The sequence below is a fragment of the Photinus pyralis genome, unplaced genomic scaffold (assembly GCF_008802855.1).
Source record: "Photinus pyralis isolate 1611_PpyrPB1 unplaced genomic scaffold, Ppyr1.3 Ppyr1.4_LG4, whole genome shotgun sequence".
Lineage (NCBI taxonomy): Eukaryota > Metazoa > Arthropoda > Insecta > Coleoptera > Lampyridae > Photinus > Photinus pyralis.
Genome location: NW_022170511.1, coordinates 43656223 through 43683630, shown reverse-complemented (window position 1 = coordinate 43683630; position 27408 = coordinate 43656223). Strand labels below are relative to the sequence as shown.

The window sequence follows — 27408 nt, the reverse complement described above, 5'->3', positions numbered from 1 at the left end:
GATTGATAAACTGTGTAACCTTTTAATCTAACCATAATACAGAACGTTTGAATGAAGCGCAATATTTGTTGTAGATTTTAATTGATGATCAAAAACATTCGAAGTCGTGCAAGTTGCTAGGGCAAGAATTGTTCTTAGAGCCAACCGGATGCATACAGCACTTTTTATTACCTCTGTTTGGAAATCTACAGACCGATAAATCTTTAAAAAACGACATGAAGATCTAATATGTAACTTTAGTTACCTTTGCCCCGCATTCTATATGGTTCTCACTTGGACCAAGAGGAGTCTATGTACCAAGTACCCGCAAAGATTCTTACTCGGGCCAAGAGGACCCCAAACTCCTTCTGTTCGAGATCAATCGTGCGGACAGACGGACAACCACATGATTTCAAGAATAATTTAAAAACATTAAGACATTATTGTTGAATTCATTATTCCTTATTGAGATCTTACTCAAAAACATCTTCAGTTTGGCTTAGCGCTTTCACTTTGAACTTTGCAACTAAATTCAAAAATTGAAATTTAAGGATCAAAATTATGAAATCTAGGGTGGAGTTCGAACCCTGCAATACAGTGGGAAGATTATAGCTCTTTGCTTTGAGTAGGATCGGATTGGTCAGGAGGCGTCGACGAAATATTTCCAAGACGCTTCACTCCGGTACATGCTTCAAAATTAGAAGTTCTTACAGATCCAGTTCTTTAGGTTTAGGGACTTTTAAAAACACCTAAAGCTTCTCAAAACTTAGAAAAAGTCCCTAGAGACTCATTAGAAACCTTTGAAGGCCCATGGATATTCTCAAAACATTCCTCCTCAAGGAAAGATTTCAAATACTTGATGGGAATTCATAAAGGTTTAAAACATTCTTAATGATTTTTATAGTGCTCTTAAAACTCCATAAGACTCCTTTTTATTACCATTAAAAGCTTTTAAAGACTAACGGTCTTTCAAGGTTTTTAGCTAAACTTGTACAGTTTGTAATGATCTCTAAAAACTATCCGAAACGACGTACGTTTCGCGGCACTTTTGAATCTCGGTAGCGGACTGAACTACGTTATATAATCGGTTCTTTTATGTGTTGGAACGTGAGACAAAATCGGGAAGGGAATTGAATAACACTGAGAATTTTGTGCCTAAGAGAAGGGTTACCAAATAAAATACATTACGCATGCAAATCCAAAAGACGATACCAGGGAAACCTTCTTCGGGACAAAAACCCTGGGTCCATAACCGTCACAAATATAAAACATGTTAAATTGTACCATGAAAATGAGATAATTAAATCAAAGGCAGTTACAGCAAGAAGTATTTTGGCAGTTGGCTCGCGGCCTTCGGCTGGCTCGGCACTGCTTTTGAAAGTATCATTTTTCCATACCTGTGGCTTATGAAAAAAACTTCAATGCAAAAGTAATAGTATTGAAGTGCCGAGCGAGCTGAAGAGGGTAAGGTAAAATTTTGGTAATTGGCCCGGGGTGCAAGGTCAAATTTTGGAAATTGGCCCGGGGTGCGACGCGAACTCAACGTGAACGCGAACCTGAACGTTTATAGCATCCCGGACCAACTGCCAAAATGTTTCTACTGGAACTGGTCGAAGGTTAGGCACCAAACGCGCGTCTCGAGTAAAGGATACACCAATTTTCTAAATGAGAGTGCATTGAAAATGCAACCTTTTTATTAATTTGAGTCAAACGTTTTCAATACTATAAAAGGAACACATTTTTCTTTTCCAAGGTACTTTTTTACAAAACTCACGTACGATTTGTACATACCTAGAACCACTACCTTAACAGTTGTGTCCTTCTTTTCTCTCTGGGAAAATACGTAGCGCAAAAATCCACTAGGTACCTTCTGGACCTGGAGTGTAACACTGTTGCAATTTTAACCTTGAAAGCACCTTATTATGAATGTATGAAGAAGTCCCACATTTTTTAAAGCGTAGGCCCTGGAAATGGCCCCATGTCGAATGGCTAGAGTGCTCTGTCATTCATGTCCTCTAAAGAAGGTGGAAGAAGTGCAGGAGGGGGACGCGATTCAAATTGTGTTCTAAAACCTAGAGCATCCCATCGATTTCTCAGAACCTTTTAGCCTCTGGTATTGAGAAGTCTCAATGGCATCCAAAAGGTTGTGACAAGCGTGTCCAATCCCTAAAAGATACCAGGAAACTCTGTAGGGAGGACAGCAGCCCTCTATAAGTTCTTTCTTCTTTTCAGACTATTGTACACGAAATTATAAATTAAGATGGACTGCTAATGAGGAATTGACAAATGACACCTACATGGGGGCAGCCATGATGTGCACTCACTTGGCGCGAAATTCAAATCAACTAATAAACAAGCATTAACCTCACGTTTCTTAAATAAATTACTGTGACACATGTCATTTTCCAAATGTTTTCCAAGGCTGCAATAGTCTCCAAACTTGAGCACTAGGAAAATTCCCCTAGAAAATAACTAAGATGTGCAAATCATGGCCGAGCCCATACTGTATTGCGTTCGCACCCCCAGATTCAGTATGGGGTCTTATGGACTAATTGTCTCTCTTACTAGTTTGCGCCATTCTTCGATAATACTATCCTTGTTTCTAACTGCATTGATGTCAAATTGACATATGATTAAATTGAAGTATTAAAACAAAACATAATCTCCTTGTGCTGTCATTGTCACGTTTGGCAAGCATATGTACTGTATGTCCATAAGCACCATACTGAATTTGGAGGTGCGAACGTGCTATAGGGCCATTTCTACCTCTATGCAACTGTTTGATCAGCAATCCATCTTAATTTATAAGTTCTTGCTATTTTATGTACGTAGACCTTTTCTAAATTCCCGTGTTCCGTGAAACCTACGGAACACCGCTACCTACAGCACTGTACGTCATTCCAGAATGTCTTTCATTTTCCTCCAGACGCGTAGAAATTTTTTGAACGATTTTAAAGGAAGTCTTTCCGGATTCTTACTTATAGCTGTTACTAATTTTACAATTTTAATATGAAGAGGGTAACTTTTGCAACTACCATAAGGCAGTCCTTTATAAAAATGAGACTTCTCTGAAGTTTTTTCGTCTAGAGGGGTGGATGAAAACCCTAAGTGGGGAGGTTGTCCTCTATGAAATTAATGTTGTGTTATAATGGTCTATGTCTGCCATGTTTTTTTCCAATTTCTCATTCAGCTGATTGGTTTAACCGAATTGGTAAATTTTGCTGTTACAATATTTTTGGCACCATTGTTTCCAGCACGTTGTTACGACTGATCTGGTGTATTTGGTTAAAACATGGACGATTTCCCAACTAGGTACCAAAAGAAAATATCACAACCGTACTTTGATAAGTAATATAGGCGAACAAAATTGAGTGGCGGTCGAGTCGCCTTTGGAAGTTCAAGTAAACAAAAGTTCCAAAGGTGACTACACTCAACAGCAACTCATTTTTGATCGCATAGTATAATCAACGCAACCGTATGCCCACTTGTGTTCATAGAGTCACTGAAAATCACAAGAGAGTTTGTGCGCCATCTCTAAGGTATCATCCAAACCTTCATATGTTTCTTTGTTCGCTCTATATTGTCTTTACAAATTTATTTTTTTAAAACGTTGATCAAAGATTACACGTTGATCTTGATTATATGACTTACGAATTCATCGCTAAAAGTGCTTTCTGGCATTTGCGAGTATAAATGATCCAATTTCGTAAATTCTGAACTAAGCCGATCAACTGAATATTCAAATTTACGTTGCGGAAGAATTGGCGCAATATTTTTTTCGTATGCCAATCAATCGAGCGAAACAAAAGCGAAATGGGCAAGCAACGCCACTCGTTGAACAAAGGGTAGTTTGGAAGCCCACAATTCACCACCATATCGGCGTTCATTCAGAAAGTGCATTATACTACTTCACTTCATGACTCCCCTACGAGTTATCATTGAAACAACGAAGTGTATACGAAATAAGCTCAACTAAAACTCGAACACAAAGACCAAAAATTCCCATTTGCCGCTTTATAACCATAATGGACGTTGTTCCAAACAGTAAAAGCATACTAACACATATACGCTTCAAAACATGGGCTTTCGTGCGTTCGTCTTCGTTTTACACGTTAATCCCTGCATGCGTTGAAGAGAAACGGATAGCGATGCAATTGTTCTAGTAATGTCGCTTTTAACTTCTCTAGTCTATATATACTACGCCATACGCATTAAACTAGGATTCCTATTATGCAATAAGCGAGGAGAGACGGAAAAGACATCACAAGCGTGGATGAACGAGTTAAAGCCTGGATTCGGCCAATGAGATTCGCTCTCGCATACAGACCTACCTCTGTCATCAATGGGTTATGGAGCGGTCCATTGCAAGCGAAGGGTGAGTGCGTCGAGGAATTCCTTTCGAAAATTCCCCGATTTCGCGTGGCGCGAGTGCGGGTGTGCCGTAATTAGAGTAATTGCGAGGATTTGTGGCGAATTTTAAGACCGAAGTGTCCAGTTACGGATTGCAACAGTGTTAAAACAAGAGGAATCCGTCGCGTCTCCCCCTTGTAGTAAGAATCGAATGTTCCTCGCACGTAGTGCAGCTGACTACACGTACAATGAGTAGTATAGTACGGTCCGGTCGTTGAAAAGTAATCGTTGAGGTTTTCCGGGAAATGTCCGATAAATATTTTTGTATAACTTAGCGTAAGTTATAAGCATGTTTTTGTATCGAAAAGGTGTTTAGATTCTTTATTAGTTGATTAAAAATCGGTAATTGTGGCGGCGAAACCAGAACTGAAGTATCCTCGAAAACGAAATATGCTAAAGTTTCTTACGCATAAGCTGCGAACGCATTCAATCAATGAGGACAATTTCACGGAAAAGGTAAAGTAGATGAAAATTTTTGTGAAAAAAATCAAATTTTCACCAGGATAACCCCAGTGAAGGTCATATCTGAGTGAAAAATGGCTGCCTCTTTGGCTGGAACAAAGGAATGCAAGTTTCCGTTTAGATTTTTACCGATTTCCGCGGAGATTTTCGGTTCAATTTTCCACGGGGTGATTTGCCCGTGTTCGGTTTATAGTTTAAATGGAAAATTGGTAAAATTCGCCGGGTAAATTTTGAAATAATGAGCAAATTCGGAGCCGGTTAAATATGGCCGACTGGGTATCCCACGTTCGTACCACAACTATTTATTTTTTTTCTCTTAGGCTGATGAGGATCACGATTCTGGAACGGAGTCCGACGACGAGATAGAAGATTCTGAATTGTCGGGACCAGGTGAGATGATCCCATTTATTTAGACATTGCGTAAAATCACCACTTTCACTATCCTTCGTTCGATCAAATTGTTTTGCGCGATCCTTTTAAGTTCTTCTTACCACGCTGACATTATATAAGGCACCTCTCCACGTCGTAAGTCCCCCCCACAATAACGACACCCCCCCGCATTTAAATATTCGTGGAGTCGAATTTTTCCAAATCTCTGAACAAAGGAATCGAAAGGAATCGATTTTGGTAATGCACCAGCTTTTCGGATATACACGTTTACGACCTACCTAACGTGTTTTAATTCATCAACGAAAATAATAGTATTTTCACGGCGATAAGATACGAATAGGAAAAAAAACATGATTTGGATACCTACCTGTAAATTACAATGTCACACATTGAACTTGACTTCGCTTGAACCTTTAAAAATACCTACCAGAAATTTCTCAATAACAACTACGGCAACTCATGTTGACTAATTGAAATAATTAGCGGACGGAGTACTACTATCAAGGAGTCTGTCTGTCTTGGTCAAGGACAAAGAGATGTGTGGGACAAAGGTCCCAGGTGGGGGGGCGCGCTTTGGATCGTTTCCAAATTCGACTTTAGGAAAATTGTACCCGCGATTGTGGGTATCGAATTGCGTCGCTTTTCCATTGGAATTCAAGTAGTCTGCCAAATCTTATCCTTCGCCTTGATTAGATTTCCAAGACCTGCTTATATTTTGGGTTTTTTAAACAAAAGACGAATTACTTCCCTTTTTAGTTGGGTTTATAGTGTTTTTTCGAAAGTCTAATGGGGGGTGCCATAATTTTATAGGAGCACTGCAGACAACTGAGAAGGGTTTCAATTGATAACCCTATCAGTTATCACATATCAACCTCGGGTACTTTTTGTATGAGGGCCGCGATGGTGGTAATTTGTGTGAAAACTGAAAATGGCTGTAAAATCCACTATCATCACATGTGGATGTGTAAACAACTTTCTAGACCTGCATCCAGTTAGAAATGAACATTTTTTATGAAATAGATGTCTAGGAAAATAATAGAATCTTTAGAGATTGAAAGGGAAATGTACACATTTTTGTCCAGAATTCACAGATTTTTGTTTTGCAGGGTCCACCCTAAAACTTGTAAAATTCCCCCGATTTTAAAATGAAACAATTTTTTTAATCACTCTGTATATACTAATAGGCTTATGCGTCATAATACCTATACAAAATACTGAATTGCGCGCCACTGTTATGCGCATGTGACGTATGTCGTAGCAGCCTTGTGTTGCTAGTAGTGCACAGAACGTTGTTGTGTGATGTTATATTTGGGAATGGGTCTCACGACTGAGGAAAAAGTGTTTATAAGGTATAAATAATAGACGTCTATATAGTATTGTATATTTTGGTACATACCGTACATTTCTATTGCCAGGAAGTCTATAAAATATCTTTGTTTTGTCTGTCAGTATCAGTATCACAAGCTACAATTATGTCGGTCTGTCTGTCTTTATGGTAGGGTGTGTTGTTCAACAGCTACATAGGTTACATGGGTCTACAGGGTCACAGCCCCCCCCAGCCAACCCCGCTGCAAAAATTTAAATGACACCCTGTATTTTTTCCACGTATTCAGTATGTGTGAACCTTTAGCTGTAAATGTCTAAAGTACATTATGTAATTAAGTCATTTTTTTGCATAGTGATACTAAAAAAACTACGCTCTTTCAGATTACGTGAAAAAAATACAGGGTGTCATTTGAATGTTTTGACCAGGAGTGGCTGGGGGCGGCAAATATCACATTGAGGCTATACTACTAATTTTCCCTCTACTTCCTTGATGAGATTTCAAAATTTCAAGTCGATATCTTTTAAAACACTAAATATAAAGTCCATTTAAAATTTTTACATGGACACCTTGTATTGCACCTTAAATGTAGATACTTTTAAATTAACAGAACCTCAAAAATAAACAAAAAAGCAATGAGAATGTGTTTAATAAGTGACAAAAACACAGTACAGGGTGGTTCAAATTCGTGCTTCACCTTGGGATCTCCGTAACGGTGAGAGATACAGTGTAATTAAATGGGGGGCAAAAAAACGCATTTGAAATTTTTGAAAAATCTTTGAAAACAACTGAGATGCAGAGACTTGTTATACGTCGGTGTCGGTTATTTCTGATGGACGCCATATTAGATTGTTACGGAATGAGATAGAAGATTAAAAAAAGAAATTCATTTGAATGCATCGCCATCATAGCCATGTTGATTCGGCAAGATATAGTTACCCGTGGATGTTTTGTTGAGAAATGAATGTAAAACATTTGATTTTGAAATGTTTCTTGTAAATTTATCTAAAAGTATGGAGCGAGGTATGGAGGGTGACATTTTATTATTTTACTTTATTATATCCGAGCGAGGGGAAAATCACTATAGAATTTTGGTGTATACTACTAACCTTTTGTAGAATTTTCCTAGAATTTTTTTAAAACTTTTTTGAATTTTCTAGATTTCTTTGGAACCCACATGCAGACACAGTTAGAATTTTCTAGAATTGTTTACAATTTTAGTGTTCACAACATTTGAAGTGGCTTACCCCTAGGGGAAAATTACTGTAGAATTTTGGTGTACATTACTAGCACTATTTAGAATTTGTATAGACTTTTTCGAGAATTTTACAATTTTTGTATCGCATTTTGTTATATGGACACAATATTATTTTACTTTATTATATCCGAGCGAGGAGAAAATCACTATAGAATTTTGGTGTATACTACTAACCTTTTGTATAATTTTCCTAGAATTTTTTTTAAACTTTTTTGAATTTTCTAGAATTTTTTGGAACCCACATGTACACACAGTTAGAATTTTCTAGAATTGTTTACAATTTTAGTGTCCACAAAATTTGAAGTGGCTTACCCCTAGGGGAAAATCACTGTAGAATTTTGGTGTACTTTACTAGCATTATTTAGAATTTTTACAGACTTCGGACCTTTTAAAATTTTTTTCTATCGCATTTTGTTATATGGTCCGTAAAGGAAAATCATACTGTATTGAGTTGCATTTTTTATTACGAGTACAACCATATACGACACATACCAAAAAAATTGGAAACTGTTGGTTTCAACAGGATGGTGCCCCCGCGCACAACGCCCTAATCGTGCGAGAATACCTATCGGACAAATTTTCCATTGTCCAGGAAATTTTCGCGATAGGTATTCTCACACGATTAGGATGTTGTGCGCGGGCGCGCCATCCTGTTGAAACTACTAACAAAGTTTTCAACTTGTTTTCTTTAAAGCACGCTAATAACTCTTTAATTGCGCATCTTTTCTCTAATCGTCGTTTCAGAGATCCCCATGATATAGATATCCTGATCTTGGACACAGTGTATATTTTTATTTTGGCGATTGATTTTCTTTACAGGATTTACAGGCTGTCCCATAAATGCAGATAAACCTCCCCTCATTTTGAAATCGAAGCCATTTTAAAACCGGGGTATGCATAATGGAATGCTTTACGTGAACTATTTTTGCTTTGCCGTTTAATTTGGTTAGCACTAGCTACCCCATAAAAGGTATCCCCTCCACCACATTTCAACATGAAGTTATTTTTAAAAAATTTGTATTATACACTGTGTCCGATATAAGGAGGGCCACTATAGGTATTCTAGAAAGGGTAAGAGATACAAATCTGGTACAAAATGGAAGAAAAGTTGCGCAATCAAAGGCCTAAGAGGGTAGCGTTTAGAAATCCATAAAAAAATTAGGATATTTTTGAAAATTTTTGAAAAAATCGGATTTTTTGAATTTATAAACTATTTTCTGGCGTTAATATTGGCCCTATAACAAAATCAATGACATTTCTTCTAATTTAAAAATGTTTAGGAAAGCTTGAAGGTTTTAATTCATTGTTTAAAATGTAACATACGAGGGTGGTCCGACAAGTACTTGGCCTACAAAAGAAAAATTAATTAATACTAATAAACTAATAAAAACTAAGCGTTGATTTATTTTTCAACATAGTCTCCTTTGACGATTGATGCAGCGATGCTCCTTTTTCTTTAACCCGCGTGAAAAATACGTTCTCTCGGAGGAATACGGTGGAGGGGTAAAATATGTGCACACCCTTTTTTTTCAATTTTTGGCGATTTTCTCGAAATTTTTCTATCGGAAAGATATATTTGTATTTTTGACTGTTAAAATCGAGGTTAAAATATGAGCATTGAGTAATTCACTCAACGATATGAGCTCGAACATGAGTCTTTTTTGTAAAAAAAAATGCTCCAAATTTTAGATCCTTGCAACTTTTTCGCAAAAATTAAAAATTCGTGAAGCCGATTGTGAGCAAGAGGCGAAGAATGCCTTTCAAATGTGTGTAGTTCTGGAGCCTTTATGACTCAGACAGACAGACAGGCATATCAAGAGCGTAAAGGTGCACTTTTTATTTTTTGAAAGTGAAAGCGCACTAAAAAACTAAAAGAAAAACAGTTTTTAAGTTTTTGTCGGGCGGTTATGTGTAAAAAAGTAGAAAGTTGTTAATTTTGTATTCCCTACAACTTTTACTTCCAACATTTTCGGTTACAATTGCAATCACTTTCAACCCCCGAGATTTCGCCCGCGGAAAAATTCGGCTGTTTTAAGTATTTTTCCTCCATTTCGAATCACTTTACCTACATAAAAAACACTCGGTTTGGAGCGGGTACTAATTTTTTGATCAAAAATATTGTACAGGGTGGTTGAAATTAATAGGTCCTTGCGATCTCCGTAACGGTTTTGATTTTCCCTAGCTTAAACGGTCGGAAATTGACGGTTCCCGTTTTCGGAAAATCTGAATATGTTATCCGAATTTCCCTCGGAATTTCCATAACACGCTAGATGTAAAATCTACAGGCTACTACTTTATTAAAACCGATTTTTTTTGCAAAAATTTATTAAAAATCATTTGTTAGTAAACGGGCTTAAATTTGGAAATGTTGTGTCAGAAATGTTTAAGAAATCTTGGACGGCATTAATTAATTGTTTAAAATGTGGCTCTAACCCCTATTGTTTCCTATACCAGGTGGAACATATGTATAAGAAATCGAAAAAATGGCAGAGGTCGTTTACGATGTTGTGGTTCATATAGGCGCATTTAAAATTCTTACTGGTCTTGTGTATTAAGAAATGTGTTTTAAAATTGGCTTTGGACTTGGTGACAAAATCACACCGGTCACATTTTAAGTCCTGGCAGGATCCATGTCTTGACAAATGTTAGATGTGTTTTAAAACTGGATTTATGTGTGGTGACGAAAGTGCACTTGAAATCCTTGGTTGTATGTAAATAAATGTGTTTTATAATTAGATTTATCATTCGTCGCAAATTCACACTGGACACATTTTAAATTCTTGGTAGTTTTATGTGTTTGGTTTATGCTATTGGTCATATGTTTTTTACATGGAATTTCGTTTACCGTGACTATTTTGCCTGTATGTCGTTTTGCAGGGCGTTTGTATTATGATCACAAAGTATAATCCGTCTTTTTGTACTCGAATAAGTTGTAAAGCAGCTGTCATCAGTTCAAACATACAGTAACAAATCCCAACGTCTTTGGGTTAGTTATGTAGTATATTTGCATTCGTACCAAAATTGTTTTCTGCGCAATCAGTTTTTAGTTTGGTGATTTCGGAAACTAGGTACAGTCTTGGTCATGAAGTAGTGTTCTTCCCTCAGATACCTCAACTGTAGAAAAAGTACTAATGTGTCAATTCCTCCGTGATTTAGTTCAATTTCAATTCAATTTTGGAACTCAAAAGCTCGAAACTCACAGGAGATCTAGTATATTAATTATGTGCTATACTTTACATAATAGAGGGACATTACTTCTAACCCGAACCGTACCTAAAAATTTCTATTTTTTATTTCTATTGATCTGACAGTTTGGTAAAAGGTACTTTATAGTAATGGCTTTTATACGACGAACTATTTGTGCCGGTCTGTCCGCCCGTAGGTCTGTTCATATCCTCGATTGGATTTCTAAAATTGTGGTAAAGTAAGGATTTTTTTACTATTTTGGAAATGTATTGGGTCCATTTTCTCTGTCAGTAACTAAATTATGGTATTTTTTGCATTCGATTCTAAATTATGTCTCGGTGCGGGCTTTTAAAAAAAGTTGAAATCCCTCGTATTGATTTATTTATTAGAATGAAAAAAACGGACGGTCTGCACCGGTGCCATCACAAATTATTGACGTATGTACAAATTAGTGCAAAAAAAATGTATCATTTCTTCCGTGCTGGATGATCTCGAGTAGTTAGTAATTGATCAGATTTGAAACAAAGGAAGTGGGCTTGTCACATTTGAATGAATTTGTCGGTGCAAATAAAAAACGATAATAGAAAGGCGAGGGTGTGATGACAGAAGGGTGGTTTTGCTTGCCCTATCGATTGCATATTGAAACTTTGGCATTGATAATTGCCGTTTTACTTTACGTTTACGCATTCGCCATAATTTACAACATCGATACCAACACACACACGTTGAGAGAAAAACGCTGTCACGAAGTGTGTTATTTCACCCCATTAATTTATTCATTATTCAATGTCCTGAGCACTAACAACTCCTCTAGCTTCCACATTAACTTTTAACAGCGCTAATAAATGAGTCTTCTGGAGGGGGACGACATGTGATACACAATTATGTATAATTGTTAATAATTTATGGAGGGTTCATAAAAAAATTCATTTCATTGGGCCCGGGGGTTTGTCGGTCGTCGTGGGGGAGGTGGGGCGGCCGATCTGTTAATCGTGCAACTAATCCTTGTTGGTAACAGAAAAATGTTGACAGGTCATGACCTCGGTCATGAAATCCATACTTGCATCGCTTCGGTATGAATCTAGCAACTTGCTTGCCATTAGAAAGTAATGGCGCGTGACTGGAATGAGAATGGGGAGGCGTAGGATGCAGCGCACTTCACGTGTCCACATTTTTAGGCCCATTTTTTCTCATTACATCCTTGCGCTATTTTCAGTGGCCGAGGGGTGAGACCTCTCCGAAGTAGGTGATGTGGATTCGCAAATCCGGTTCCTCCGCACTGCAAATTTGGGTTTGATTAGATAATAGATTGGAAACTAATTCAAATTGTATACTTACTTCTGGTGGTTTCTCTACGAAACCGGTTTGCAAATTATGTCCGCCTCCGCTTACTAAACAAGCCCGAAACGTAAACCTCGGAAATGATCCCATTTTTAGACGGCAATCGACAGAGATCTCGAACCACGTGACGGATAAAAACGACAGACGCATTAATTGTATAAGTGATAGATAAAGTTATTGCTTTTTGATTACATCCGCTTTTGTTTCGACTTAGATGGAAAATTATCTGGCATTATCAAAGCACTCTATCAGGATTAATAATAGCGACTGCTTGAGGGACTTAAGTGGATAGATAGTAAATATCAGTTCGTATGATTGATTGTAAAATTAATGCAAAATTTTCGTAGAACGGCAACGGTCCTGTGTTGGAACCTTGAGGACAACTGCGACCATATTTTCTTGTAGTCAGTATTCGCGTTGTCGGTGTCTGTCAAAAGCCGAAAATGATAATTTACTGTACTGCGTATCTGACAATATTGACACGGAGCTTATACATCAAATAGATCACAGATAACCGTGATAAAACTGTCGTATTTTATCCCAAGCCTGTAAGTGTGTAAATAGTACTATAAAATAAATATGAGAGGAACCAAAATTACAATTTCCAACTGATTTCAAGAAACAGAATTTTGCTTACCGAGGCTCCAATTATGCTCTGTTTGACGTTACCCCAATACCGAGCCCAATACGTTTCGAACATGTTTTGTTTTTGACATCTTATCATCCCTTAAAAAACGCTAATACACTTTTACACATGCATTTTTTTAAAATTATTTTCAAGCGCAAATCAAACAAGATACGAAGACCATACGGCTTTCAGTAGGGGAATTTTTTGCCATTCAGCTCGTATTCGGAACCAGACTTTTAATCCGGCTCATATTAAATAGCACTGATCCTTGAAGTCGTAGTAATCGATTGGCGAAGGTTTGACATCGCTATCTCTTTTCGTTCTCGAGTTAGGCGAGGAAGAGACAGACAGACAGACGGACAAAACCATCACAAAAGCGCTGTTTGTTACTTTTGTTTGTGGTTACATATTACTCGTACATTTATTGTCTAAAGTCGAGCAATGTTGCTCCAGGTTAGTATTTGGATGTCTAATCTCCGAGGTAACCACTCGAAAATTCTGCTTGTTGTCTTTTTTGTTTATTTTAAATTCATTTTCTAATATAATATAATCATAAAAATTGCATTATACGTTGTTTTCTCCGATTGTTTGGTCGTTTCTTCTAAAACACAAAAAAATTGAATTTTGAACTTCTGGGGAACAGCCCTGCTTGGTTGAAAACTAATTAGAATTTTAGTTTGGAAAAATCAAGGGCGGCTTTAAAATTTTCATGCAATTTGAAGCCGATAGGAACACTTCAATATTGAAATTTTCAATTTACGTATACATTAAATATTGGAAATAAAATATCAAAGTGTACCTTGACGAGTAAACCATTTCAAATTTTATGTACACTAAAATTTTAAACAATTCTAATTGCGTGTGCATGGGCGTTCGAAAAAAAATTCTACAAAAAGTTCTAAAAAAATTCTAAAACATCTAAAAAATTAGACGATCATTACTTTTGTCAATGACTACATACAGACGGAAAAAATCATTCTTTAAATGTTGCTAAGCTACCTCAAGCTAGAAAGCTAAAAATAGGGCTTGTGTTTATTGACGTTTTTCAAGGGATGATGTGTGCAGTTTTAGTTTCATTGGCAACTTTAATACAATTTGTGTCCAAACACCCTTAAATAGGGATTATAATAACGTTTTTCTATTTCGGTGTCACAATGATGATTTTGTACAACTGTTTTCAAAACAGTTGTACAAAGACAGTGATTATAGTCGTTTTTTTTGGTAACTCATTTCTTAAGTTGGCAGTTACTAGTTAGTACAAGTAGGTAGGTAGGTACTTCGTTGGGTACTTCCATGTTTGAACTTCAAAATGTCAGTCTTACTACGCTGCCAACAACTTAACGGCATAAAAAGTGTTCCCAACATAAAACATGTTAGTTCTAATGTTCCCTATAGTTTCTGATAATGATGTTTTTAATTAAATTAAAGCACCGAAATAGAAAAAATAGTATGAAAAACGCGTGTTACAATGCTTTATTGTAATACTCCTATCTTGCGGACACTCGTGGCTACGCTTCGCGTCGCCACTCGTGCCACAAGATAATCGTATTACAATAGGTCGCATTGTAACACTTGTCTTTCAATATACTATTTTCCCCATTTAACTCAATTTTTCCCTTATCAAATAAACTGATGACTATATATTTTTCTAATTAGAAAAACATAATCAGTTTATTGGTCCAAAAAAATTTGAAAAAACATTAGTGCTGTATCTTAAAAACTAAGCAGGCTATGGAAAATATAAAAAAAAAACATCTATCTCTTTCAGTTCTCAAAATATCTCCGAAAAACGTCGAAAACAAGCAATTTGAAACACCCTGTACACAAAAAAGGTTTAAAATCATGTGGTATTTTCCAATATCGTGTCGCAATTGTAATTGTACCCGAAATTCCGGTAAACTATGCAAAAATTGGTTTGCTTGTATGCAAATGTTGCAATTATCGTCAGTTGCAACTTCGCAATTATTTATAAAAATTATTTGAATCAGCTGTACTTAATTTTCCTTTTGCGGTTTGTATGCGACAATTTATTTATTATAAGTACAATACATACAGGGTGTAGCATGTAAGACCTCTTAGATCATAATTTGTTACTATAAAAGATATGGACAAAAATGTTGGAGCAAAATTGTGCACAATTACCGTTGCCTTGTTTCTAAAATAATTCTGGCCACCAGTGGCGTATCAAACTTAGGTTTTTTAAAGGAACGTATCGCAAAGTTGGAATGTATTTGAAAAGTACTTATTTTTATGTAACATTATACCCTTAAAGGGCGTAATTGGGGTGGGGCAGGTAAGGCACGGGCGCCCTGTAAAGGGAGGGAGGGGGCTAAAATCGCCAAGTATCCATCGAGGTCCTATCAAAGATTAGTGCATTCTTTCTATGAAATATGCCGACTTTCGCACGTATTTTCGAGATCTTTCTAGAAATTTTCCTTTTTGCTATATAAGCAAATTAAATCGTGTTGAATGGAAGTTCCAACATCGATGCCGAAGTGATTACGAGTAGTGAAGTTCGCGCTCGTATGTGATAAAATAGTGTACAAGTGAGTGATAAATAATAAATAACTGTTATTAATCGATCCATTTAAGAACTTCTAAATTCAGTATTAATTATAAATAAATAAATCACTTACATTAAATTTACGTTAGAATAATTTGAAAAAAAAAATCAAATGCAACTTCTGTTTTTTGTGTCATTGTGTCCCAATCTCTAAGTTTTAAAATTGACATAGGTGCAATTAGGGTAACCAGTAATAGAAATACAATAGGTTTTGTAAGGTTTATTTTGATTTATAATTAGATAATTTATTAAAGGGCGCAATTTTAATGCTTGCGCTTGGTGCTGTTTGGTCGAGCTACGCCCCTGTTTTAACTTCTCCCAAACGGCTGGACGGATTTTGATAAACTTTTTTTGTGTGTCTCCGGGTGGTTTAGATTTACAATTGGGCAATTTGATTTTTTTAACTTTTTTTTGTTTATGTCGCACTCTGCTATTTCGCGTGCCGATCGATACCTGCGCCAAGTCACTTTCGTTATACCCTGCCGATGTTTTTACATTCTGTATGCTAGGTTTGGGTTAGTTATCATATATCTGTCAATATCGGACTTACGAAGTCGTGGGGGAAAATCGAGTAGGGTGTATATTTCTGTGTAAAAACCATTTATTTTATAGCATAGGTATGTTACATTGACATTATTAGGTTTGAATGAGTAAGCTAAGCCGCTCTTTAACGGCAAGGGTAGATAAAGTGAAACAGATGATTGTGGATTCTAATGACATATGTCATTCTTACTTTAATGGGACGCAGAGCACGATATTAAATGACGTTCAGAACATATCCGTGCGAAAGATCGCGAAGACAAAGTTTAAGCTTGCCATGCCATTTTGCCAATTGTTAAAACTTAAAATATCCATTTATCGTCCTTTTATAATAGGTAACCATTTTTCCCGACCCTTAATGTTTCGTTTGGGCATTACGTTCTAAGGTCTCATCCTAGGCGATTCTGACCACAAGATAATTTACAAAAATTAGTATTGGACTAGTCTTCTCTTGTTGAAAACCTTTCTAGATACTTAATATCTTCGGGCTCGAGACGTCGAAAAATTACCTAGTGTGACCCATCTGGGCTTCATGCTTTCACGCCCTTGTTTTATTTGGAAAGAATGTTTGTTTTAGTCCTTCCATTACCTGGTAATTCACTCCCCCGTGCCTTATAAACCGCCCCTTAACGACTGTTTGGTTATAAGGCTTTGAAGAATGCTATGTTTTGAGCGAATTCAACTCAAAAGCCGATGCCAGAAAAACTCAGGGAAAACAACAATTTTTAGAGTTTTGGAACGAAAACATTGCATTTGGGTAATCTGGAAGAAAATAATGGTCCTGATTCCTTCTCCCACCCAATTTTGTTAGATTCTTGTTTTTGGCTCATTGTAATTGAAAAATAATAACATTGGAGTGCGAGTGATTTTCCACTTGTCCATTTTGTGTACTCGCAAAGTGGTTTTATCACATGGTTAAGGGAATTGATTGGGCGCCCATAGTTACCGTGTCTTAAAACCGTAGGAGTAGATTGTATATAATTGGGGTAATAAATAAGAGCTAACAGATTTTAAAAATTACTTTCAAGCATGCAACCCGCATTTCGACGTATTATCACGGAGGTTAATTACCCTCTCCCTCTTTTTTTTCCAGTAATGTCAGAACGTATGTGCAGCGTTTCGCCGGCCGATACGGGTTGCTCGGTGGAGAGTCCCGCACCGGACCATCAGCACGACCCCCACAGTTCGGAGGAGGAACTGGAAGTGATAAATAGTTCAAAACAGACGCGACCCGATCGGACACCTCGGGCGGCGTCCGTCTGTCTGCCCGAAAAACGAAAATGGTCTCAAATAGGCGACTCTTACGCGCGAAGATATAGTCCCGAAAATGAAGAGAATATGTCTCATTACGGTAATCTCACACCATCGTCGCCATGTTCCCCTTACGGTAATAAACATTACGGGGATGATGCCGTCCATCTCGAGCATTCCGGTTCTTCCGACGACGAAGTTCACCACCTCCTAGCAAGTATGGCCACTCCAGTACAATTTAGGACTTCGCCACCATTGGAAGCGGTCAAGCCTGGTGGACGTATTCTTAATAGTAAAATACGTTCGTTAAGCCCGCCGCCTAAACTAGTACATTACGAAGTTTCCCCTAGAAAACGATCTCGACATACGCGACATCTCCACCTTCAAAGGCCTTGTTTAGATTTTGAAAAAATGCAGCAGGTAAGCCCAATTTTTCTGTTTAATGTTAATAAAAGGACATTGTACCGAATTAACATTTCGTTCCAACTGAGTACGCTTTAACCTTGACTGTGTTTATCCACATTTGGATGGCAGATGTGGGTGATCATCGCCGCCGCCGGATGTTAGTGCTTGTTACCGTCAACAGGGGGCGCGAACGCAAATTTGACGGTCGATTGGAAAAACAAAAGCACGCTTTTCTTAAATAAAACATCAACAGACTTGTTGAAGTCGGGCTTTACCCACACTTGAGCATCGATTTTTTTAAACACAAAGGCGTAATAAGTGACAGTATTTAGAGTAAGCGGTCGGTGACGAGAGAGTGCAAGCCTGCGGGAAATTTCGCGATAGTAGAATTTAAAAAGAGAAAAATTTATGTTCGGTCACGTTTAGTTTTTCGAATGTCATTAGAAGGAAGTCGAAATACTTGCGAGGCTTTCATTTAGACATGCCCGAAGTCTACTTCAAAATACCGTCTAGTGGCTTCTAACCACAAGAAATCTTAATGATGCTCCACCGAAATGGTTAAAAAAGTTCATTCTTCCGTACATGCTCGACATTAAAAGATAGGACTCAAGGACGTCTGGATTTTCTAAATTTCCTACGGGTCGATTTTGCATTTGGAAACCGCGCGCCTCAAACAAAAGCGGGGTAATAATTTGTAGCTTTCACGTCGTAAGCTGATTGTAACTGATCTAAGGGAAGTAATGACGTCATTAGTCGTGGCAATTTGCGGTGCACGTTTGAATTCGTGCCTCAATCAAGCCTCTATATCAGTCAAAGTCTTTCATTAAGTCTCAAATCTATTAGAAATCCTGAATAACCGATTTCTGTCTGCAAAATGAAGTCCGCGGGACGCCATTCTGAATCGCAACTCATTGCCAATATTGGCTTCACATGGGAAGACGAATTAATTTACCACTTAATCTAATACTGTACATCTCCCGGTTAGTTTAGTTCGAGGTTTAGTTTGTCATGTTGAAACGTGAGGAGACGTCAAGTTGTTGACCAAGCGAGATTATAGATTGAGATTTAAATTTTCCATTAGGCTTCTTGTACCGTGTGTCCTATTTTGATTGAAACTGCTGAGTATCACAGCTGTACCACTTATTTGTTAATACCACAAACAGAATCAATCTAGCTACGTTTGTTTCTTAGATACAGTAGTCAAACAAATTTTTGGACTATCGGTTTTGTTTTTTAATGCAACACCCTGTATATCTTAACGTCAATTTTTTTTGCATTCTTTTTCCGTTGATGACCTATATCTTTTAACCGTGGACCAAAAATAAAAACACTTTTTAACGGTTTTTAAATACATAGTAGGTCATGGATTCATGGAGATTTTGTTTTGTTTATTGTATCCATGGTAACTAAGGCAGCCGACAATAAAAATTCCTGACGGAAGAAAGTGTCATTTCAAAAATAATTTGAAAAGTATGTAATATAATATACAGTGTGTCCCAGATCGCGTGGGATTGCATGGGTAACTTTGTTATTATTAAAGATCGAGAATTGGTCAAATGGGCAATGTTTTGCAGTTTTGGATGCTTATTTAAAATTTCCTTATGGAAATTCAAAATGTCGCATAGGTTCGACGTAAATTCAAAAAAACTAAAATTGATCATTTCCTTGAATGTCTTATATCATCGAAAGTATAAGAGATATAAAAAAAAGTTTTATATAAAAGTGACTGTCTTTGATACGTTTAATTTAGAAGTGACGTAAAAAAAAATTCAAGATGGCCACTTTTGAGGAACATTTACCAACTTCCTAAAGTTAAATGGGCGCCATATTGGATTTTTAGATTACTTGATAGATTTTTAAATTCTCTTTTCAACGAGCTATTATAACATAAGATTGAAAATAAGATACCAGTTATATTAACGGTTTTTGTATTTTAATCAAGTAGTCTGTGACGAATAAAAAAAAACAAAACAAAAACTATTCGAGGCAACAAAACAATGAAAATAATTACACCAGATGTTTAAAATACTGGCCATTATTAGTGAAACACACTTCCAGACAGTTTAGTTTAGGCAACGTGTTGCCATTGATGATTATTATTATTATTGTAGTGGTAGCTACTTCCACTTTACTTTTATTTTTTAATTAAGTACTTACTTTTATAATTTAATGTACTGTACATAATTCGTGAATTGTGACCTGAGCAGCCAGTTTGTTGGTAGGTAGTATAAACTAACCCTTCCTTCGAAACATACGTTGTCGAGAAAAATCCTTTAAGGAAGTTTATTGGAGAATTTGTAAATAATGGTGAGCAGTTAAAGATCCATCGAAGATTACCGGTCCAACTACATGACTTCCCATTATGCCATAAAATACATTAATTAAAAAAAATATTACTTGATTTTGGTGTGAAACTACAACATGTAGGTTTTCCTGTGACGAGTATAGTGTTCATTATGTCGATTTGAACACTCCACAGTTAGAAAAATAAGATTCATCTATCCATATGCTCGGACTAGTAAAACTGTTAGTTTCGATATTCTTGCGGATAAACCACCTACTGACCTACAAAATGTGACCTGGGACAATGCATCAATGGTAAAATAAAGCAAAGTGTCTTGAAATGTGTTTAACTGGATAATGGCATGACATTTTTTCCAGGGGATAGTTTGTAGTTATACCACCATTTGTAGCTATGTAAGTATGGATAATAAGATAGTCAATTAAATAAGTGATGATATAAAAATCAAAATTTTTCTAGGCCTACTTATATACAATTTTTTAAACATCTGATGTAATTATTTTCATTGTTTTGTTGGCTCGCAAAGATTTTGTTTTGTTTTTTTTAAATACATCACAGCCTACTTGATTAAAATATAAAAACCGTTGATATAACTGGTATCTTATTTTCAATCTTATGTTATGATGGCTCGTTGAAAAGAGAATTAAAAAATCTATCAAATAATCTAAAAATCCCATATAGCGCCTATTTAAGTTTAGGAAGTTGGTAAATGTTCCTCAAAAGTAGCCATTTTGAATTTTTTTTTGACATCAATTCTAAATTAAGCGTATCAAAAACAGTCACTTTTATATAAAACTTTTTTTATATCTCTTATACTTTCGATGATATAAGACATTCAAGGAAATGACTAATTTTAGTTTTTTTGAATTTACATCGAACCTATGCGACATTTTGAATTTCCATAAGGAAATTTTAAATAAGCATCTAAAACTGCAAAACATTGCCCATTTAACCAATTCTCTATCTTTAATAATAACAAAGTTACCCATGCAATGCCACGCGATCTGGGACACACTGTATAATTACTTATATTAAAAAAATGATCACTTTGCTTTTGCTTTGCTTCTACTAAAACAAAATATTCGGTTATTACATTAGAGCATACATAACTTTCACATTGTGGAATAAAAATTTGCTGATGCAATTGCAAGATACAAAATAATTATTACAAAAGAGAAGTCAAAGTACTTTCAGTAGGTGGACAAATTTTTGAATGTGTCATATCTATTTGCCGAAAAGAACCTTAAATTTGTTATTGTCATCCCAGGATAAAGTTCATTGGCTCATTTCCCGAAGTTGTCAAAAACCTCAAACCAAAGAGCAATGGGTAGGCATCAATTAAGTTACGTTAACTCTATCCGGATTAAATTGAAGATTTCAGACCTACGCTAACTTTTATCACAAATTACTTCATAGATAACGAAATTGCTCATTTTTTCCATTTTTTCATCTTCATAAAGATAATCATTTTAATTTTTTTTTAATGAAGAAACCGTAAAATTAAATTGGGACCTCTCCTTCCAGTTTATCAATTCTAAATGGTACCCCTTTTTGAGTGTCACCGAGATAAACTTTAAACTGTTTGTAGTACACTTTTAATTTTTATCGTTCGTAAACAGTAATGTGTAACAATAATTAATGTAACCGATTTATGAACTTTTTTTTAGATAAGAAGGAAAGTTGTAAATTTTTATCTAAATCACTTTCATTATTTCCTAATCGATTTTCCAAGGTTCAATTTTATAATTGTTTTCAAAATGAAATTACTGGGTACGGGTTGCGTTTATCAGCGCTTAGGTAATAACCCCTAATAAAAATACTAATTTGTTGTTATTAAAAGTAATCTCCAGGGGAGTTATTTAAAGAAAATTATCTGGACGCTTCCATCTGCTTTTGTAAACATTTTCGTTCTCAAACTCGTCGCTATTGTATACATTTTTTTGCAGTAAAAATGAAAATTAAAAATATCTTGGCACCAGATCCTGGACCATTTACAATTGGCATTAAGTAAAACTTATGGTTTCACTATAAATATTTTTAAATACATCTTTCATTGCAAAACGTAATGACCGCGAATGATTGGTTTTACTGTTTGTATGTTTTTTTTCTGGATAGCTTATTAGGACACTAAAAGTAACTCTTATAGGGTAGGGGGGGCATTCTTTCTTTCCCCCCAGGGTGCTACGCCTCTGCAGCATTTCTGAGGAAGAGAGGATCTTATAATTCGTCACCTGAAACTACCACGAGAATACCCCCCCCCCCCTCCCCAAGACTCTTTGGTGCTACGTCCTCTGCAGCACTTCTTAGGAGAAGAGGATCAGATAATTCTGTCTATCACGAGAATCCTGAAGGCTAAACACTTTGTTGATGAAAGTGTCCCCCCAGTACACTACATTTTTATTGCAATTTGCAGAAAAACACCATGAACTGCTTTCAACATCATTATCTGGAATGGTCATCCATTTTTCCTATGGAGTAATTTGGGACTCTTTTACCTAGAACGTAAGTCCTTCACAGCACTTGGGCTTTCCACGCAAGAAGAAAGGTTACCAGTTAACTGCTCGAAACTATGACTCGTGCCAACGTAATCACGATAGGAGGACTGTCACGTTATTTCTCTAGTTCAACTACCTTATGTTACCGCTTGGGATTCCGAGGAGAGTCATAGTTACTCCCGCCATGTATGGAATACCTCCCACATCCCCCTGTGCTACTCTCTTTAGAAGAGAGGACTTGATAATTGGTACGATGACATGAGCATCCTGAAGACTAAATATTTTGTTGATTAAATTGTTAACCGGGAGCTCTGAGGGGTATGAAAACCCTAAATTTTTATTGCTATGCAGAAAGACACTGCGGGGTGGTATTCCAGACCCCCCCGGTGCTACGTCCCCCGCACCAGCTCTTAGGCAGAGAGGATCTGATAATTCGTACCCTAAAAGTACATTTTGTTTATGAAATTGTTAGCGTTATACGTTATACAACTACATTTCTATTGCGATTTGCCAAAAAACACCATAAACTGCTCTTAACATCATTTTCAAGAAACAGTCATCCATTTTTCCTTTACTCTGTACAGTATTTTGTGCCCTTTGGATCGTATTTCGGTTATGATCAATAGAGGGCGCATTGTTAAAAGTTTTATTAAAGTCACTAGATATAGAAAGTACCGCAATCATCCGCCATTTTTGGACAAATGTGCTGCCAACTTAAATTATTGCTATGCAGAAAGACACTGCGGGGTGGTATTCCAGACCCCCCCGGTGCTACGTCCCCCGCACCAGCTCTTAGGCAGAGAGGATCTGATAATTCGTACCCTAAAAGTACATTTTGTTTATGAAATTGTTAGCGTTATACGTTATACAACTACATTTCTATTGCGATTTGCCAAAAAACACCATAAACTGCTCTTAACATCATTTTCAAGAAACAGTCATCCATTTTTCCTTTACTCTGTACAGTATTTTGTGCCCTTTGGATCGTATTTCGGTTATGATCAATAGAGGGCGCATTGTTAAAAGTTTTATTAAAGTCACTAGATATAGAAAGTACCGCAATCATCCGCCATTTTTGGACAAATGTGCTGCCAACTTAAAAAAATTGACAAAATCTGACTAGCTGTCATTTTTTATAACCTAACTTCATAGTACTGTCATGTTTTATAAAAATTTATACAGATATCTCCAAACAGGTGGAACAATCCCTAACATTAAAGTTACTAGAATTTTTGGGCAAAAATCATGCGTTCTCTCTCTAACACACGAGCCCAATGGATTGCGGTACTTTCTATATTTAGTGACTTTAAGTTTTATCTACAGTGACTTTCCGTAGGAACAATTTTTGTTCAGATCGGCGGCCATGTTGCATCGAGTATACAGATATGAAAAAAGATTGTTGCAGGTCTGAGTTTTAATAAACTAGACAGAAACCGAATTACGCATTATATGAGTGTGAAGTGAGATAGAATACATAACAAACTAAAAGCATCTTTTGAGTAGGCTATGACACATTTAATTTCTACTGTCAAATGCAATGCATTGGTGAAGTTATATCTCTCTCACACACATATAATACTTATTGGAATGCTAATGGTATTATTTGAAGTTAGCATTCAATGAACGCTAAGTTCAAAGGCTTCATGGATCCTTTACGAAAAAATACATTGCCGTTCCCTATGGCGCGTTCTACCTAGGACACGCTGTATAATATCGTATTGTAGTGTACGCAAACGTCATATGTGTATTGTGTGTTGCCTACTTTCTAATTTGAATTTTTAATGGAATATGGCGACTGGGCTCTTATTGTCGCCACTGTGTATTGAAAGTAACACCAGGAGCTTGTCGGGTATTGAGTATTTGTTACAAACGGAGATTTAATGGTCCTTTATGAGAACTATGACAAGAGTCTTAAGGACATAACATTTTGAGGAAGAATGTAGCGTCAAAAGTCTGAGAGTGTGGAACACCCCGGTTCAATTTCTCTTTGTCTATCTGGATTTGCGATTCAGATTAACACTTAGAGGCGCTGGTGTAATTTACAAATGGCGTGTACAGGTGGTAGTCGTTTGTACACTTTCGGTATGAAAGTGAATTGAATTTATCCTGCCGTTTTCGAGAAAATATAACCCTTAAGAACCCAAGGCTATCTAGAATTACTTTGGGCACGTAATTAACTCTAATTTTCTACAAATAAAGATCACAATTTATCATTCAATTTCTAGAACTGTATAACAACTCGCCGCCATTCCCTTGCGTCGATTAGACTTTAAAATAACCTTAGCGTGGCACAATTACACCGACCACAATTTAAATAATAGGTATCTTTCGATCGGTCCTGCTTTAATAAATTACGATTTAAATTTTTCTTACTATTTGTGGCATAGCTAATCGCACAAAGTGCACGCAACAAACATCTTTCAATGTAAATATGCAGGTTCACAAATTAAATGTTTAAGTAGTTTGTGTGTTAATAGCGTAACTACACTGATAGCAGTGATAGAAAGTTATTCAAAGCGGAGTGTGTCAAAGAATGGAGATATTATGTCTTAATAATAATAATAATATATTTATGCTTACAGGGAAAAAATTGCTTGCATTCGTCACAAATTACAATCGAAATATTACACATAAAAACACTTAAAATTTAAGACTTAAAAGTTTCTCAAAGTTATAGAAACAATTAATCAAAAGACGGTTAGACGATGATTATTTAACTTGTCCTTTGGTTGTGTAATTGCACTGTTCAAAATTAAAGATTTTTGAAATATTATGCGTTAGACGACGATTTCTTAAATTATCCTATTGATGGTTGCATAATTGCACTGGTCACATTAAACTACAATTTTGGCCATTGTAAATAAACAAAACGGCGGTTTTATACCACCAATAGTAATTACAAGTGCTGCCACCAGAGGTCCGAATCGCGAACAGCCGAAGAATGACTGGAGAGTTTTAATAGTCTTTTCCAATCGATAGCTTAAGTGTGCCGCTTTAACGGCATTTTTCAATGTGTACCTAAAATGTCTTTTTTTGAATTACAGTTAAAAGCTCGTTCAGTGACGCCCTGGCGAAACAATAGTGATCACGGAGGTGAACTTTCTGTATTTTGTTGGTGAGAAAAGCTAAAAGGGCGATCGTCGTCGCCCTGCAACTTTCTTAACGGTCATTGCGAATTAGAAACGACACCGACTGCAGCAGTCGCGACACCATCGCCGGCAACCGGAACGTCCCGTCACGCGATCCTAACAACGTTAACGTCAGATCAGTCGTCGTCCGAGTGATGTTTGTTTGTCCAGTTTTCCTGCGCTTGAAGTGGGTTCGACACACGAAAAGCTGCGGTTTTTTTTTCCTCAAACGTTAAAACTACCGGTGGTCCATGGTACAGTGAGTTTTGTAATGCTTCGGGTAAAAAGTATCGGTTGGAATTTTTAAGTAATAATGTAAATATATCTTTGAAAACTAATCTACAATCACCGTCAGTTCAAGGAATTATCAATATTCGACAAAAAAGTTGTTTTCATTGTTCCCCACACAATTTTTAAAATTGCACAAAATTATCTATGTCAAACACGCGTTTTTATATGATGCGCAATCATTGTACTGCTTAACATCTTTTTAATAACGCTAATAAAATGTTATTCTGTATTATGGTTGTTTGTTCTACCGTAACTGCGTATAATAACTTTAGAAGTCGAGAACGGCGTTTTAGGGCCGTTTGTCCAACTATGTTAGCGTTTTAACAATTTTTTGGCTTTTATAAATGTTTGTGTTAAGTACATCAAAATAATTCTTAAATGGTTTTTCTCTTGTATAAGTATAGATAAGTGTTTTCCAGTAGTTTAGTTACCATGAGTGTTTAGAATGCCATAATTATTGCCATATGCAGAATAGCAGTCTTTAGTCAACCGACAACGCATTAACAATGAGCTGCCGAAATTACTGCCCTTAAATTTAAACGGGAAAACTGCTATTGCTCCGTTTCGAATTAACTTTTTTGTTTTGGTGAAATCAAAATTTATAGTGGGATGTCTTAAATATATCGTAACAATCTTTATATAATAATATTCATGTTGTTTATTAGTAACTATGAGTAGTTGCATATAATAATGTAGGACTTTTAACAAATTGAAAGACTTATTTTAAATTGTGTGTGAGTGCGCGGTTTTTTACTATACTGTGACTATATTTGTATATAAAATATTATGTTCAAATCTGTAACCATTGTTAATCGTTATAGATCTGAATTTGTAAATGACAATATTACGAGACGTGATTTTATGCCTAATTTATTCTAGATAGGTATAATTTGTAAGCGATATAATCGGCGAGAGTAACGACTTTTGTTCAATTTTTTCACACTGGTCTTGCCTTCTTAAGCCGCTCTTGTTGATTATATCGAAAACATTTCACTCAGTATATAATCACAGCATAGTTTGTATTAGAATATGTGCAAAAAAAACCTATATACAAAAAGTTTTTATATACGATATTGTATAAAATATATGATGTATGTTTGTTTAGTCGGAAGTATTACAATGTTTATTTGTAATTTTTATATGTATGACACTGAGACCAGTGATATGTTTTAAGTATTTTCACACTAAGAAATACAGTGCAGTCCAGTCATGCATGATTATAAGAAGTCGTTAATTTGACTCGTTTTGTGATATCAATTTTATTCTCGTCACATAAAAACAATGCATTCTATTGTGTTGGATGAACAAGTCTGTTGAATGAATGTTTATTTTGTGAGTATTTCTATTGTTTTTATGTGGCTTGTACTGCACATTAAAATAATTAGTTGCAATATAACTTTAATTTTTTTTAATTAACTAACATCTAATAAATATTTTTTATCATCTTGTTGTTGT

At 36.1% G+C, this 27408-nt stretch overlaps 1 protein-coding gene across 1 annotated transcript; it reads left to right on the top strand.

The window, feature by feature from the left end:
- The first annotated feature begins 4287 nt into the window (after positions 1-4287).
- LOC116169825 lies at positions 4288-27396 on the top strand. The gene is made up of 4 exons (XM_031486000.1): positions 4288-4845; positions 5172-5241; positions 17175-17752; positions 25579-27396. Exons 1-4 carry the CDS (start codon positions 4780-4782, stop codon positions 25651-25653), a joined length of 789 nt encoding a protein of 262 aa, XP_031341860.1. The 5' UTR covers positions 4288-4779; the 3' UTR covers positions 25654-27396.
- The last annotated feature ends 12 nt before the right edge of the window (positions 27397-27408 follow it).

Bases quoted from the DNA above. Each gene is read 5' to 3' on its own strand.
- LOC116169825 (XM_031486000.1), top strand. From the start codon at position 4,780: ATGCTAAAGTTTCTTACGCATAAGCTGCGAACGCATTCAATCAATGAG. The intron at 5,242-17,174 runs GTGAGATGATCC...TTTTTTTTCCAG, and splicing joins TTCTGAATTGTCGGGACCAG to TAATGTCAGAACGTATGTGC. The intron at 17,753-25,578 runs GTAAGCCCAATT...TTTGAATTACAG, and splicing joins ATTTTGAAAAAATGCAGCAG to TTAAAAGCTCGTTCAGTGAC.